Below are 15,637 nucleotides of genomic sequence, written 5' to 3' on the forward strand. Positions count from 1 at the left end.
TAATCCTGTTGCCCTCGGTGATTGCCTAGGCCACCTAAATGGAAGCTCCGGCCCTGGATTTACACCATCTGAAGATATGACTCTGAGCATTCTCAGCATATGAACCTTTTCCTATGAAAAGTGTTAGAACTGTGAATTCATTAAGGACAGAGGAAATGCCAAATCAGAAAAGCCAAATGGTCCATCACTCTGGAGATGGCTGATACAGGAAACCAAGTTAATAAAATAAAATTTTCATTCTCTGCGTTTATACTGCACTCTGCATGGTCCGTCGGGGTGACACACACTTGATAATTGGAGAAGACTCTGTAGAAATCACAAGCAATAGAAACCTATAAATATACATACAGATGAAGCTTACACAAATTAATGTCAGGGTAAAGGATCCATAAAGTGGGAATAAATGACATTTGACAGTACTTCATGGAGTGGTGTAAAGGTGCCTTAGTGTAATTAATGATAATACCTAGCTCTTACATAGGGCTTTTCATCAGCAGGTCTCAGCAATTTACAAAGAATGTCTGTATCATTACCCCCCTTTGGCAGATAGGAAAACAAGCACAGAAAGGAAAGTTACTTGCCCAAGTTTACCACGGAGCAAACTGGGAATAGAACCACGGTCACCAGAGTGCCAGTCCAGTGCACTATTTACTCTCTTACTCTGTAAGAATCTGTCCCCCTTGGGATGGATTCTGCTCTGTTATGTTATCAAGAGTAATTTCACTGAGGATACATAAAACGAGCATGAGATTAGGGCCCTTTATTAGTCAATCAGAATTTGAAGATACAGTACATTTACATTCTCTGTTTTGTTTGGCAAATTATTTATGTTCATGAGCCTTTACTGAGCTTAACTTTGAGGGTTAGTGTCTGTTCTCTGATACCATTTGAAGCATAAGACTAACACTTTAGGCCAAAATTTTCAAATCTGGGTGTCTTAGAACTGGACACCGAAACCCCTATTTAGGATGACCAATAAAAAAGGCCTGGTTTTCAAGGGTGCCAAGTCCCCACCATTTTCACTGGAGTCAGTGTGAAATTGTGGATACCCAACACCTCTGAAGATCTAGTCATTAGTCTCTGGTTTCTATAACCATAGTCTGACAGAGCAGTGTTTTGCGGAACTTGTTAATAGTTCCCCATGACAAGATTTGACACTGATTTTTAAATCCAAATCCATCTCTGGCCTACACAAGTTTGTTTCCTTACTGTAAATAGGGTTGGCTGAAAATTTTCCTTCTAAACTCCTCATTAAAGACTTGTATGATGAATTCCCATCAACCTCCTCCCTGCTGACCTTCCAGCCTGGACATAGGCACATCTTCCTCCCCTGGCCAACAGAGGAGAAACTCTTTGAAAGATCCTGTCCCAGGAAATCTCCTTGCTCTGGGGCAAGACAGCGGCTGCAGGGTGACTAGGCAGCAGAGGAGGGAGAGGACACCCCAGAAAATAGGCCTAACCCTGGACTAGATACCCACAGGGCCCAGACTAGGAATGTTTTACCTTGAAATGTAACTCTTTAAGCCTCTGCATGCCTAGGGTATTTGCAATCCTTCCCTTTTCTGCCAGCCCTGATAAATGTCCCTTCACTTAGGCGTGTGTCTAAGTGTTTAGTAGGTGGGAGGCAGTGTGGTCTAGTGGATAGTGCAATGGAGTGGGATTCAGAAGATCTGGGTTCTATTCCAAGACCTCCCACTGCTGTCCTTGGGCAAGTTGTTTCACCTCTGTGTCTTAGCTTCCTCATCTGTTAAATGGGGATAGTGATACTGACATCCTTTGCAAAATGCATTGAGATCTACTCATGAAAAGTGCTATATAAGGGCTAGGAGGTGCTGTTCCTGGGACCCAACAGAGCTAGCACCTCTTGAGGCCTACCCACTGAAGTGCCTTCTACACCTGTCCCCAGATCATGGTACATGTGCTGCTCTACTAAGAACCTTAAGAGGTTTGGCATGGGGCAGCAGTAAGCAGTTAGCAATTATACTTGAATGCCACATTGCTTCAAGCATCCACCTGTACTAGCTGCCTAGATCCCTTGCTATCAGACATAGCCTGTGCAGGCCAGCCACTCATGCTCCAAAAAGGTCACAGTGATGTTGACACTGAGTGGAAGGGAAGGCTGTGGAGAAGTTACACACTGTGAAGGGGAATGTGGATGGGTCAGGAAGCTGGCCAGTTGCTCCAGACACAACTAGATTGTCTGCATAAAGGAGTGTGGGAATGGGCCAGCTTGTCCTACTGCCTCCCCCTCAGGGGGGGACTCTGCCTGCTGCAGGATTTGGCCTTATGTGTTTTGTTTATAGTTCTTTTTTTTACAAAAATGATAAGCATTCCAACTGAGGCCTGGCCTATGCGTTGTGTAGTAACATCACTATTTTGGGTAAGGGTGTGATTTTTTATTATTATTCTTATATAGTTATACTGGTACTACCCGTAGTGGACGCAGTCAGACAAGCATAAAAGTGCCCAATACCAGTATAGTTTATTCTCCTCCTGCTATGGAATAAGCTATATTGGTAAAACTGCATCTGTGCTATGGGGTGACTACACTGCTTTTACTATGCTGGTATAGCAATGCAACTTTTGCATGTAGATGAGCTCTGAGGGTACAAGATTTAAGTATCTAAAGAAAGTGGATCTAGATACTGACAGTGTCAAATGCAGTTAAATGTTACCTGCTTTGGCATTGGGTCCAAAAGAGTAAACTGATACTTATAAAGGAGTATAATAACTAACATGTGAATCTCCATTAGAGCAAACCACCTGAAAGAAAAAGAAAGAAAAAGCTTATCCATCGTGATCCTAGCACTGTTTCTGTATAATTATCATATTATATTGTATGTTTTTTTCCTGGTATCTTTTACTTATTTAAATTCTACTTCCTTTTCTGTACAAAGGGCATAAGGGATAAGAAAGTTAAAGGTCTAAACAGAGGAGTTTTTTCAGTGCTACCTTAGGTGTTCATTTCAAATGACACACGTTAGAGGGCTGGTTTTGGGTTAGTTTATGCCGTTTGGGGAGGGGTTTAAACTAAACTGAAAAAAGCCCCCCCAATACCAGTATAACCTCCCCTGTGGACACTCAAGCTAGTAAACCATAACTGTAAAACTTTCCCATGAAGAAAAGCCCTTAGATTAGTGCATTATTCCTTGCTCCAAGGGCAGAGAATGTTTTATGGCCACTCCAATGCCATGAGCTCAAACTGGCATATCCTGTATTTGAAATAACCTTCCACTGATGAAAAGACGCTGGGAGAACAGCAGAGCTGGGCTGACTTCTGACTCCTCTTCTGCAAAACTCCTATCTCCTGATCTTCTACCCTGCTTTTCCATCCATCAAAAGACTTCCTTTGTGTACAGTCTTTTAATAGACTGACCTTGGACAGACCCCCAGAAATGGCATGCTACTGATCACCGGTATAAAAAGAGAATGTTTTGGAGACAAAGGAGGAGTCCCCTCCAGCGGATCTGTTTTCCACTGAATTAAGGAATAAACAAACCCCAGCTCTTTCACTGACCTTCCTGGACACCGGTGCTTTCCTCCTCCAAATACCAAATAGCCGTCCAAGAAAGCATTCTTCTTTAAAGTTGCCTCTTCCCAACGATCCTGTGGGAAGAAAACCATTTTTTTTCTCCAAATAAGCCTTGTATAAATAGGCTTAACTTTATTTCTCCAAGCTAAAAATGACCTTGCACAGCTAATCCTTGGATATGAAACTGTATCGTTGCTGGGGTTTATTGTCAATCTGTTATGAATTCCAGTTCCCTCTCTCAAGAGGAGAGGGAGGGGTGGTAGCAAGGTCTGACCAATGAATTATAGAGGTATTGCAGTATTTTTTGTCATGAATAGGCAATATCTATTCAGTTTTATACTGAGCCTATATGCTCTTCCAGGGAGTTTGCACACTTTACCACTGTTTGCTGACCTTTCAGCCCTTCACATGGCTCCATCTTTCTAGCCCAGAGCAAAACAGAGCAAAATACATGTCCCAAAAGAAACAACTTACAGGCTTAAATATTTCAGGCTCAGGGAAATATTTTGGATTCCTGTGCAACCAATACGGTGATGCCATCAGAAAGTCACCAGGTGGAATGACAAAATTCTAAATGAGAAACAAAAAATCTTCAGCAAAGGAATACATAACTACAAGCCCAATGGGCTACCAGAACATCTTGTCTAATAAAAATTGTGCAAGGGAAGGAAATCCTGGAATGATATGTAGAATATTTCATCATGCTCCCACTGAAGCCAATGGCAAAACTCTCATTGACTTCAGTGGGAGTGGGATCAACCATACATTTTCTTGTTAGTGCTACTATAGTGAAGTGTGGACTAAAGACTACCTGTAGACTGGGCTCAAGTCCTGCTCCCGAACGCCATTCTGGCACTTTTTTTTTTTGGGTGCGGGGGCGTCTGTGACAGTATTGCAGTACTATCACTTACTGGAAATACCAGAAGTGTGTTCTGGCACTTCTTTTAGGACTGAAGCGTTGCCAACAGGAGACACTCCTGTCTTACGTGACTAATTAAGAGTCAAACAAAACAGTACTAGAAAACAAGGGGATTTTTTTTAAAGACCTCCTTGACTTAAGGAAAAGTGGCCAAATAATTCATGCATCCTCCTGTCTCTTTTGAAATGTGTCCAGTATTTTCATCAAGAACAGGCAATGTATATTCACTGTTTTATACACTTTTACAGGTAGACTGTAAACTCTTCCAGGCAGTTTGCACACTTTACCACTGTACAGAATCTCAGGCCCCTGGCGTGCTATACAAACAATACCATCAACGTGCTCTCCTTTTGCATGGCTCATTCACCTTAACAATGAAGCTGATGGTGGGTAGGAGGCATGGACTAGGTCTGAGGATATAATGAATATGAAAAATATAGAATGTGTGGATCTTGGGGCAGTCTTGTTTGCACTTGTCAAGTGACAGCACTTCACACAATGGGATCCGTGATTGCATTCCTACATGCTATCATAATTATCTGGGTGAATAAGGGTTTTTTCCATTTGTTGGCAATTCCAAAAAAAAAAATTGCGGGGGAACTTTTTGAAAAACTAGGAAACAACAGGGCAGATGAAATTCAATGTTGATAAATGCAAAGGAATGCACATTGGAAAACATAATCCCAACTATACATATAAAATAATGGGGTCTAACTAAGCTGTTAACGCTCAGGAAAGAGATCTAGGGGTCATTGTGGATACTCCTCTGAAAACATCTGCTGTGTGCAACAGTGGTCAAAAATGCTAACAATGCTAGGAACCATTAGGATAGGGATAGTTTCTATCTTATTATCTATCAGAATGCCACTATCTAAAGCCATGGTATGCCCACATCTTGAATACTGCCTGCAGTTCTAGTTGCCCCATCTCAAAAAAGATATATTAGAATTAGAAAAAGATACAGAAAAGGGCAACAAAAATGATTTATGGGTATGCAACAGTTTCCATATGAGGAGAGATTAAGAAGACTGGGACTTGTCATCTTAGAAAATGGACAACTAAGGGGGGATATGATTGAAGTCTCTAAAATCATGACTGGTGTGGAGAAAGTGAATAAGGAAGTGTTATTTACCTCTTCACATAAAACATGAACCAGGGTCACCCAACAAAATTAATAGGCAGCAGGTTTAAAACAAACAAAAGGAAGAACTTCACCACACAATGTACAGTCAAACTATGGAACTTGTTGCCAGGGGATGTTGTGAAGGCCCAAAGTGTGACTGGATTCAAAAAATAATTAGATAAGTCAAGGAGGATTGGTCCATCAATGGCTATTAGCGAAGATGGGCAGGGAAGCAACCCCATGCTCTTGGTGTCCCTAAGTCTCTAACTGACAGATTCTGGGGTTGGATGACTGGGGAGGATCACTCAATAATTGCCCCATTCTGTTAATTCTCTTTGAAGCATCTGGCACTGACCACTGTCAAAAGGCCGGATACTGGGCTAGATGGACCATTGGTGTGACCTAGTATGGCTGGTCTTACGTTAAGCAAACTGAAAAGTTTGAAGAAAATTTTGAGTCAGGTCAAAACAAATACAAATTTTTGGATTATTTCACCATGACCCATTTTTATTGTCAGGTTGGGGTTTTTTTGGTTGGTTTTTTTTCGGTAACTACAGCAGAGTTCTCAATAATTGGCTTGACAATCTGAATGAACTGGTGACATCTATTTCCAGAAGACTTAGAAGAAAATACAAAGTCCATTTAAAATAATACAACACCTGAATTTTTAGTGGCTTCAGTGCTTTCCTCATGATTGAACCTGGGGCCGCTAGCCGTAAGGCTTCCAAAATACACTGCTTAATTAATGGAAGTTTCTTAAGGTCATCTTCAAAGACTTCAATCTTAACTTCACCTGTTGAAACAAGATGGCATGACACAGATAGACAATAGTAGTACATCAGCCCTCTTTCAGTTTAGAAAATTTCAAATCAGAATGGGAGTGATTTGAACCCACTTTGTACTCATGGGGGGAGAAGAGATATTTCACTTTGGTGCTGAGATCACTTTGCATTGGGGTACCCGGTCCAAACCCATAATAATGACCCACTGTGGCTATCCCATTCTCTTGTTTGAGTTTTGTACCGCAAGGGTCCTATTAACTCCAGTAAGGTTGAAGCTCACAGAAATCCCTGAAAGCCCATGGAAAGGTCATGGAACAGCACACATGAAAGAAATATCATTTAGGCCTGGTTTACACTTGGGAGAGGGGGGTCAATCTAAGTTACACAACTTCAGCTACGTGAGTAACATAGTTCAACATACTTGGATCTACTCACCACAGTGTCTTCACTGTGGTGAGTCGACTGCTGATGTACCCCCATCGACTCCACCTCTCACTCCGGTGGAGTACCAGAGTCGACAGGAGAGCACTCAGCTGTCAATTTATCGCGTCTAGACTACATGCGACAAATTGACACCCCTCCCAACCCCCGCTGGATCAATCACTGCCCGCCGATCCAGTCGGTAGTATAGACAAAGCCTTAGTTGAAGATATTACACAAATATAAAGGCCAAATCGTTAGAAGCTAAATCCAGAAATAGTTACTCTGATTTTACTTAGGCCCAGAATCTGAGAGGTATTTAGATGCTTCATTCCCATTGAAATCAAGGAAAATGAGGCACCTGAAGACTTTTCAGGATCTGGGCCTCAAGACCTTATTCAGGCAAACTGTCAAACAAGCCAGTGGCCAAAGACACATGGACTTCAGTGGGATCAGGCTGAGTAACAACAGAGCAAAAACTGATTGAGGGTTTTGGTCGTATGTTAACTGTGGTTTTACTTTCTGTTCCATACCACTGCAGCCACTTATTTCTGGTTTATTACCTGCTTTGCCATAAACAGAACCTATGTCCTCCATGATGTTCTTGTAAACAGAAGGGTTAGATAGTATAAATGCGAAGGTCCAAAAGGCACCCTAAAGAGAGAGAACAATTACCTCTGCAATATTAAATTCTGGTAAATTAAAACTAGGTCACTATAATGGGTCAGAGCCTGCTTACCTTACTCATATGAGTAATCCTCACCTAGTTAACAGGGCAGGTGAGTAAGGTGGGCAGAGTTGGTTATGCAATTAAATATACTATGTTATTTAAAATATTTTAAAAGAAAGCAGTATGTTATGGATCTGGTTTTCAGAGGAGTTGAGAACCCATAACCCCTTTTACCTTCCCCTTGCATAGTGAGAAGCCAGAATCTGTGAAAATCAGGCATTCAATGTCTACAAAAGAAGAGGAGCTGGCAGCTAGAACGGTGTTTTCACAATGAAGCACCACGTCACTTATCTGGATTCATAAGGTTGAGATTATAAACTATTGCAGTGAACCAAAGGTTGAGATTATAAACCACTACAGTGAACCAGAGCCTGGTTTCAGATGAATCTTGGTGGGGGAGGGGGTGTTATGGAGTATTTCACAGTTTTTCATGGTTTCAGTGTGAAACGAGCTGATACCCAACAGTTTTCTCTGAGCTTTGCAGGCTGCACAAATGCAGAACTCAAAACAGAACTCAAGTGATGCAAAAGCGCAGGCATCAAAACCAAACACAGGGCCAGATTCTCCAGTTTGCTCCAACTATTTTGGGATGCTCCTCTGAAAGGGTTAGCAGGGTTTATGGCTGCTTTGCATTACTAGAATGGTGTACAGCAGCCAGAGAGTATTGGTGAATCTGTCCCACAATCTTCTCTTGTAACAGGGGGGCTTGGCCATTTAAGACCTAGAGGCCTGGGGCCAGCCAAGCCTGACTACTGAAGAGGTATTCCTGACAGACATCAGGTGATTCCCCTATACTAGCACCAGGAGCTGCAGTGAGTGAGAGAGGCTCCTCCAGGGAAGTCCAAGAATGAAAATTGAGGCTGGGAACTGCAAAGCAACCTCTGTCCATGAGCAGTTGCTCAGGAGGCACCTGACTCTGTTACAGCTTGTAAAATGAAACTGCCAAGTTTTTGCACAGATCTGTGGATAGCAAAACTAGGTCCCATTCCTGCTCCCATTGAAATCAATAGCTTTACTGCCACCAGCTTCAACAGCAGGGGTTTATAGGCCCTGAATCCAATTAGGAAAGTCACCTACTCCAACACATTTATTTCACATGAGAAAATTACTTGTACCATCCAAAACTACTGATGGGCCAGAACCAAACAGCCTGTATGCCCCCAAACCCTGGGGCTGTTCAAAATCTCAATTCAAGTATGAATTTTCCATATGGCTCCTATCTTTTTAAGGGTTTTGACAAAACTGAGGCTCCAACCACCACTGAAGGTTGAGCTATTAGAAATATGTATCTAATTACAGCCTAATTAAAGATCCAGTTACATCCCAGCTCAGAGATGGATTCACTTTATATTATCTCTTTAATTCTGGAGGGTGTGTACACCTGGCAACCAGATGAGAACAGTATCAACACCTACATAAACAGACACTGATACCAAAAAGAGAGAATAAGCAGCAATCCTCCCCCATAGGTACTCAACTATTCACATTCTCAGATCTCCAAGAGACATGTGATGGAAATATTATGAGCTGGGTGAAACCTTGTTAGAGGTTGAATTAAAACCTCATTGAGATTGAAGGATGCATTCATCAATTAACGTTAAGTACAAGGCTAAATTAATCACATGCCCCCATGTAAAACAAAAGGATTATGTGGCACTCCCCAGAAGTTTTGGATGGTGTTGGGGGGAGGGCTTTGGGCTGAATTTTGTTTTGGATAAGGCCATGTATGCAATGGAGTGAGCCTGAAGAAATCCAAGCAGAAGTCCGTAAGCATGGCATGGCCCTGGAAGAAGATAGAGAGAGAGCTTTTTGGATCTGATGCTAGCTAAAAAGGCCTGAGTTTGAAGAAGCAGGACCTTATACATTCCTTGCATATAAACAAGATTGTATCCAAGAAAATACCAGACTCCATCATCAATTTCTACTCCCAGCTGGAACACCCCCAAGGCCCGGAACTTTGACTAGTCACTCGGGTCAAAAAGGGGTGACAGAAAAATAGTGGCTGCTTCCAGTGAGGCTTTCACAACACTGACCAATGTATCATGTGAGAGCGTGAGCACGCACTGCAACATCTTCCATGTGCTGCCACCTACTGAGCCCAGTGAGCAAGCCATGTTGTATGTTCTTTTTATACCAGCCATTCTGATGGCAGGCAACATGTTGTTCTGCTGCGTAAGGCATTCCGCATAAGATGCAGAACGAGATTTTCAAGTTCGTGGCCTGTGGAGCTACCTCTGATGTGGTGGAAAAATTGTGAGACACCAACAGCATCCTCCCTTCCTTGGTATCAGCACTAACAATGCATTATGCAGTGCTCTTCAGCTGTGCCTCCCCAAACAGCCTGGTATGGCTCCACCCACACTCTACCCCTAGGCCCTTTCCTGCAGTTCCTTCCTGGTTCCTGCTCTTCCATACCGCAGACTGACTAGGGGTAAGTGGGGCTGGGGCTGCCTGCCCTGCACTCTGGGGATGGGGTTGGGGGCCTGGCTGGAGCTTCAGGGCTGGGGGCAGCTTGGTGCAGGGGTTGCTCTGGGCTCCTGCAGGGGAGATGGGGCAGAAGAGGATGGTTAGGGTTGGGGCCTTGGGCAGAAGGGGAGGGACCGGGAGCTAGCCTGCCCCAATAGTCAGTTCACCGGCCACCCATGTCTTCAGCAGTGTTAGCACCATCAAAAAGTGTGGGGAGGAGTGCCAAGAGCACTGGCCTGTCTCTTAGCAATAGTAAAGAGTCAGGTCTTGCCTTCACAGCACAGCTATTCTGTTGCAGCTGTGTCTGGCTGGGGACCAGGAACCTCCTGGGAGATTTCGCTGTTGCCTGTGAGCCAGTTAGACCCTGCTCTACCAGGGGAAGTTGGAGAAGTCCTGAGTGTTTCCTGTGCACAAGCTGCCTGCCAACCTTTACTTCTTTGTGCCTGTTACTGGCTGTCAAATGTGGAAGGTGCCAGGAAGAAATAAATTTTGGGAAAAAAATATTCCCTTTCCTTATCAATACTGAATTTGAATTCCTTTGTATCAGTTGCTGATGTCTGGTCTACACTAGAAAATTAGGTCAGCGTAACTACGTCGCTCATGGATGTGAAAAATCCACAACCCTGGATAGTTAAGTCGCCCTAAGGCCCTGTGGAGACAGCACTAGGTTGAGGAAAGAATTCTTCCATTGACCTAGCTATCGCCTCTCTGGGAGATGTATTACCCGTGCCGACAGGAGAATCCCTCCTATCAGTGTAGTGTCTACACTGAAACACTACAGTAGTGCAGCTGCAGCAGCGCTGCTGTAGCATTTTTCGTGTAGACAAGCCCTCAGTTTCTCTCTCGAGTGAACACATTACAAGCTTCTTCACTCCTTAATAAATCTGCCAGATGCTGACTATTACTTTTTCCTGTCTTTTCCCAACAAATCAGAGATGCAAGAAAGCATTTCTCAGCTAATATACTTACCGAAAGAGCATTACTTTGGGAAGCCCAGAACAAGAGCAGCAAATAACCGGAAGCTCCATTTCCATGCAAATTGTCCAGGACATGCTGTATTAGTGTCTCTCATAAACAAGAGAATGAATATGTACGTTAGAGATTGTCTAAAGGAATGGTTTGCTAACATACTCTGCCTGCAGGATTATCACATTAGTTTACTGAAGAAAAAAGTCCTATTACTTAACAGTCCCGGGTCTGAGGATAGAACCCTTTCCCCCTCCCTCTTGTTTGACTTGAATTTTGTTACCATTCCAAAGGGCGCTATTTATTAAATCAGAGAGACCACTCACTCCAGGGCATATCCTGCACAATTCTCATCCCCTTTTATGAGTATGGGAATAATAATCAAATCACACAGAAATTCCAACCAAAGCAACAAAACTTGGTAGGTGGAATTATGGGCAAGCAACATTAAATTTGTGTAATTGAAGCTGGTCAGAGCTGACTTTTCTCCTATAGGAGTAGCAGAGAATTCTATCCTTTTAAGTTTTCAGAACTTTGGGTCTTACAAATGTGTCTCAACTTGAGCACCCTAAAATGGAGGCACCCAAAAGCACTAGTCATTTTTAAAAATCTTGGCCCATGTCCATAACTTAGCCCCTAACTATACCAATGCTATCCTGGTGTTTTATAAAAAAAAATACTTTGGTAGGTTTACCTTGGAGCCACTTTCTGAAGATTTGTCTTTCTTTATGTCTGTTGCAATCTTTTCAAATACGTTAAGTAACCAGGTTTTGGATTTAGCCCAGTTCCTGTGAGAGGGGGAGATAATAGATGGAAATGGATTTTAAATGCACCTTAAGGAACAATTTATGAAGCATAAAACTCACCTTAAAAAAAATTCAGGCATCTGGGACCCGAGTTCAAATCCTTCATCGTAATTCTGAAAATGCCTTTCAAACTCCTCAGTTATTGGACAGAAGTTTTTCCCAAATAGGGTTTTCATTACTGTTGGACACATGATACGCCTGTGAAAACAGAAGGTTAAAAGTTATTCATTCGAGCATTTTTTAAGGCAAGAATGTAATCTCTTTGGTTAGCAATATGAGAGTATTTAAGAGTGACTCTGGTGAGAATAGTGACTATGTAAAATGGAATCTTCTTACTCGGCAGATCTGATGCTCGATTATAATAGAATTTGATCTGCTGACTTGAAATACATTAACAACTTTTTACTCCTGTAAGCCCTGCAGAACCAACACTGCCATGGGAAAGTGAGCTAGATCCCATTCTGGCTCACAATTCATTCAGGGTGAAATTGGCTCCAGAGGGCCTTGCATCACATCAGTCCCCATTAAACCCCCAAGATCAGTCTTATATGGGACTTCGGTGACACATAGATTTTTGTGTTGACCCTCAACACAGAGGTGAATTTCACACACAATAAGTAAATATTTACGTGTTTAATAAACATTCTGGATATCTGTGCAATAAAGCTGGATTGTAAATCTACGAACCTTACTAGGTCACTGAGATCCTCAGTTCCTTCTTTGCCCAAATGCTCCACGTGCTCATGGAATTCTTCACACAGAGTCTCAGAGAACTGATGCAGGTTAGAGGAATTCAGTTGTTGTACCATCAGTTTGAAGAACATGCTACGGTTCTGATGAAAGCTTTCTTTGGAGATTGAAACTTAAACAGAAAATATATAGCAGGGGTCAGCAATCTTTCAGAAGTGTTGTGCCAAGTCTTCATTTATTCACTCTAATTTAAGGTTTCGTGTGCCGGTAATATATTTTAACGTTTTTAGAAGGTCTCTCTCTATAAGTCTATAAACTATTGTTGTATGTAAAGTAAACAAGTTTTTAAATATGTTTAAGAAGCTTCATTTAAAATTAAATTAAAATGCAGATCTTATCAGTTTAGTGCAGTGGTTCTTAACCTGAGGTGCATGCACCCCTGGGGCAAGGCCGGTGCAAGGATATTTTGTGCCCTAGGAGAAACTTCCACCTTGCCCCCACCGCCACCCTCCTGCACATCGGTTCATTGAGGGGCAAATCCCAATGAGCCTTTATAGGGGCCAGCCATGCCCAGGGGCTGCACTCCAGACCAGGTTCCCCCCTCCCTGCCCCCTGAACTCCCCTGGAGGGTGGACAGCCACCCCGCAAGCCCTCTCCACCCCACCCAAGCAGGGTGGAGCCGCCTTCTGGAGGCACCAGAGAGCCAGAGCGTCCTGCTTGCAGCAGCAGCGAGCCCCAGCTGTGGAGGAGCAAACGCAGTGCACGGGGGCAGGAGCCCTGCAAAAGCAGCGGCGCTGCTAGTGGGGAGCAGCTGTGCCCCCACCCCACCCAGGCTGTGGCCTGGTGCCTCCTTGGGGGCTCCTGCAGGCTGCAGTGGATGTATGTGGGCGCCAGCCTCCATTCACCCCCCGGCTCCCTCCTTGCCTAGGGTTACCATATTTCAACAATCAAAAGAGGGGAGAGCCCTGCCCTAACCCCTGCCCCATCCACTCCCTCCCACTTCGCACCCCGACTGCCCCCATCAGAACCCCCAACCCCCCTCACTCCTTGTCCCCTGACTGCCCCCTCCTGGGACCCCTGCCCTTAACTGCCCCCCAGAACCCCACCCCCTACCTAAGCCTCCCTGCTCCTTGTCCCCTGACTGCCCCCTCCTGAGACCCCCCCAACTGCCCCCCTAGGAGCCTACCCCCTACCTGTCCCCTGACTGTCCCAACACTCATCCACACCCCTGCCCCCAGACAGACCCCCAGGGACTCTCACGCCCCATTCAACCACTCCCCATCCCCTGACAGGACCCCCAGAACTCCCAACTCATCCAGCCCTCCCCCTGCTTCCTGACTTCCCTCTAGGACTCCCCTTACCACGCCCATGCTGGTCAGATGCTGGCTCCACGTGGAGGCAAAACCACGTGGAGTGTTGAGGCAGTGGGAGGGGGGGAGCTGTGGGAGGGGCAGCGCTGATGGTGGCTCACTCTTCCGTGAGCCACAAAACCCAAGCGCGGTGAGGGGGGAGCTGAGGGGCACGCCTGCCTAGGCTGTGGCCCGGTGCCCCCCCTGGGGGGGGGCTCCTGCAGCAGATGCATGCGGGCGGCAGTCCCCATGCGCCCCCTGGTTCCCCCCCCCGCCCGCGGCACTTGGGCTCTGCATCTCCCGGGAGCGTGAGCCACCGCCGTCGCCGCCCCTCCTGCAGCAGGCTCAGCGCCCCGCGCCCCGGCAGCTCACATTCCCGGGAGCCACAGAACCCGAGCGCGGTGACGGGGGGAGCCGGAGGTGCGCGCCTGCTGCCTGTCTGGGGTCCCAGCCACTGACCCTACTCAGCTTCTGCGGGCTTGGGGTTCCATTAACTCAGCCGGCCACACAGTGAGTGGGCTGGCAGCCGTGTGCCAGGCAAAATTGGCTTGTGTGCCAAAGGTGGCATGCATGCTGTAGGTTGCGGACTCCTGATATATAGCATATTTTGGAAGCCAGCAAGTTAATTCCCCAGCCACTCACCAAAGCAAAATTTTGTTGAATTGGATAATGGAATAGAAAGTATGCTTATAAAATTTGTGGATGACACAAAGCTGGGAGGGGCCGCAAGCACTATGGAGGACAGAATTAGAATTCAAAATGACTTTGACAAATTAGAGAATAGCTCTGAAATGAGCAAGATGAAATTTGATAAAGACAAGTGCACAGTACTACATTTAGAAAGGAAAACTCAAATGCACAAATACAAAATGAGGAATAACTGGCTGGGTGGTAATACTGCAGAAAAGGATCTGGGGCTTATAGTGGATCACAAATTAAATATGAGCCAACAACATGATGCAGTTGCAAAAAATGCTGATATCTTTCTGCAGTGTATTAACAGAAGTGTCCTGTGTAAGACACAGGAGGTAATTGTCCTGCTCTACTAAACTCTGGTGAGGCCTTAACTGGAGTATTGTGTCCAGATTTGGGTGCCACTCTTTAAGAAAAATATGAACAAATTGGAGTCTAGAAACCCTGACCTACAAGGAAAGGTTGAAAAAACTCGAGTATGTTCCGTCCTGAGAAAACATGACTGGGGGGTACCTGATAATAGTCTTCAAATATGTTAACGGCTGTTATAAAGAGGATGATGATCAATTGTTCTCCATGTCCACTGAAGATAGGACAAGAAGTAATAGGCTTAATCTGCAGCAAGGGAAATTTAGGTTAGATATTAGGGAAATCTTTTTAGCTGTAAGATGAATAAAGTACTGGTATAGATTGCCGAGAGAGATTGTGGAGTCACTGTCATTTAAAGTTTTTAAGGACAGGTTAGACAAAACATCTGTCAATGAGGGTGTAGGTATATTTGGTCCTGCCCCAGGATGGGAAGATGGACTAAATGACCTTTTGAGGTTCCCTACATTTCAATGATTCTATAAAGAGTGCTCAAAAGGTTATATCCACTCCATGTAGAGGACCAGAACAAAGCTCATTGGGAAACTGTTTCCTCTGTTTTTCAACATCTAACATCAAGGTTACGTCTACACTGTAATAAAAGACCCATGGCATGGCTGCAACTGGCTACAGGTCAGCAGACTCGAGCTTGCAAGGCTATAGAACATCTACATCTAAAAAGGTCTCAGAGTTTGGGCTCCAGCCCAAGCCCAAATGTCTACACTGCAGTTTTATAGCCCTGCAGCCTGAGCCCTGTGAGCCTGAGTCAGCTGACCTTGGCTTTGAGACTCAAGT

At 44.5% G+C, this 15,637-nt stretch overlaps 1 protein-coding gene across 1 annotated transcript in view; it reads right to left on the reverse strand.

Annotated features, from left to right (window-relative positions):
* Window positions 1–206: 206 nt before the first annotated feature.
* LOC116823201 (24-hydroxycholesterol 7-alpha-hydroxylase-like) overlaps window positions 207–15,637 on the reverse strand; it is a 53,993-nt gene continuing 38,562 nt past the window's right edge. Inside the window, 10 exon segments of the mRNA XM_075063631.1 lie at window positions 207–306; window positions 2,676–2,763; window positions 3,518–3,606; window positions 4,007–4,102; window positions 6,234–6,367; window positions 7,340–7,430; window positions 10,942–11,037; window positions 11,633–11,726; window positions 11,805–11,942; window positions 12,432–12,606. Coding sequence (XP_074919732.1) covers window positions 235–306; window positions 2,676–2,763; window positions 3,518–3,606; window positions 4,007–4,102; window positions 6,234–6,367; window positions 7,340–7,430; window positions 10,942–11,037; window positions 11,633–11,726; window positions 11,805–11,942; window positions 12,432–12,606 — 1,073 coding nt within the window. The 3' untranslated portion in view covers window positions 207–234.

Source organism: Chelonoidis abingdonii, chromosome 3 (genome assembly GCF_003597395.2).
Source record: "Chelonoidis abingdonii isolate Lonesome George chromosome 3, CheloAbing_2.0, whole genome shotgun sequence".
Classification (NCBI taxonomy): Eukaryota; Metazoa; Chordata; order Testudines; family Testudinidae; genus Chelonoidis; species Chelonoidis abingdonii.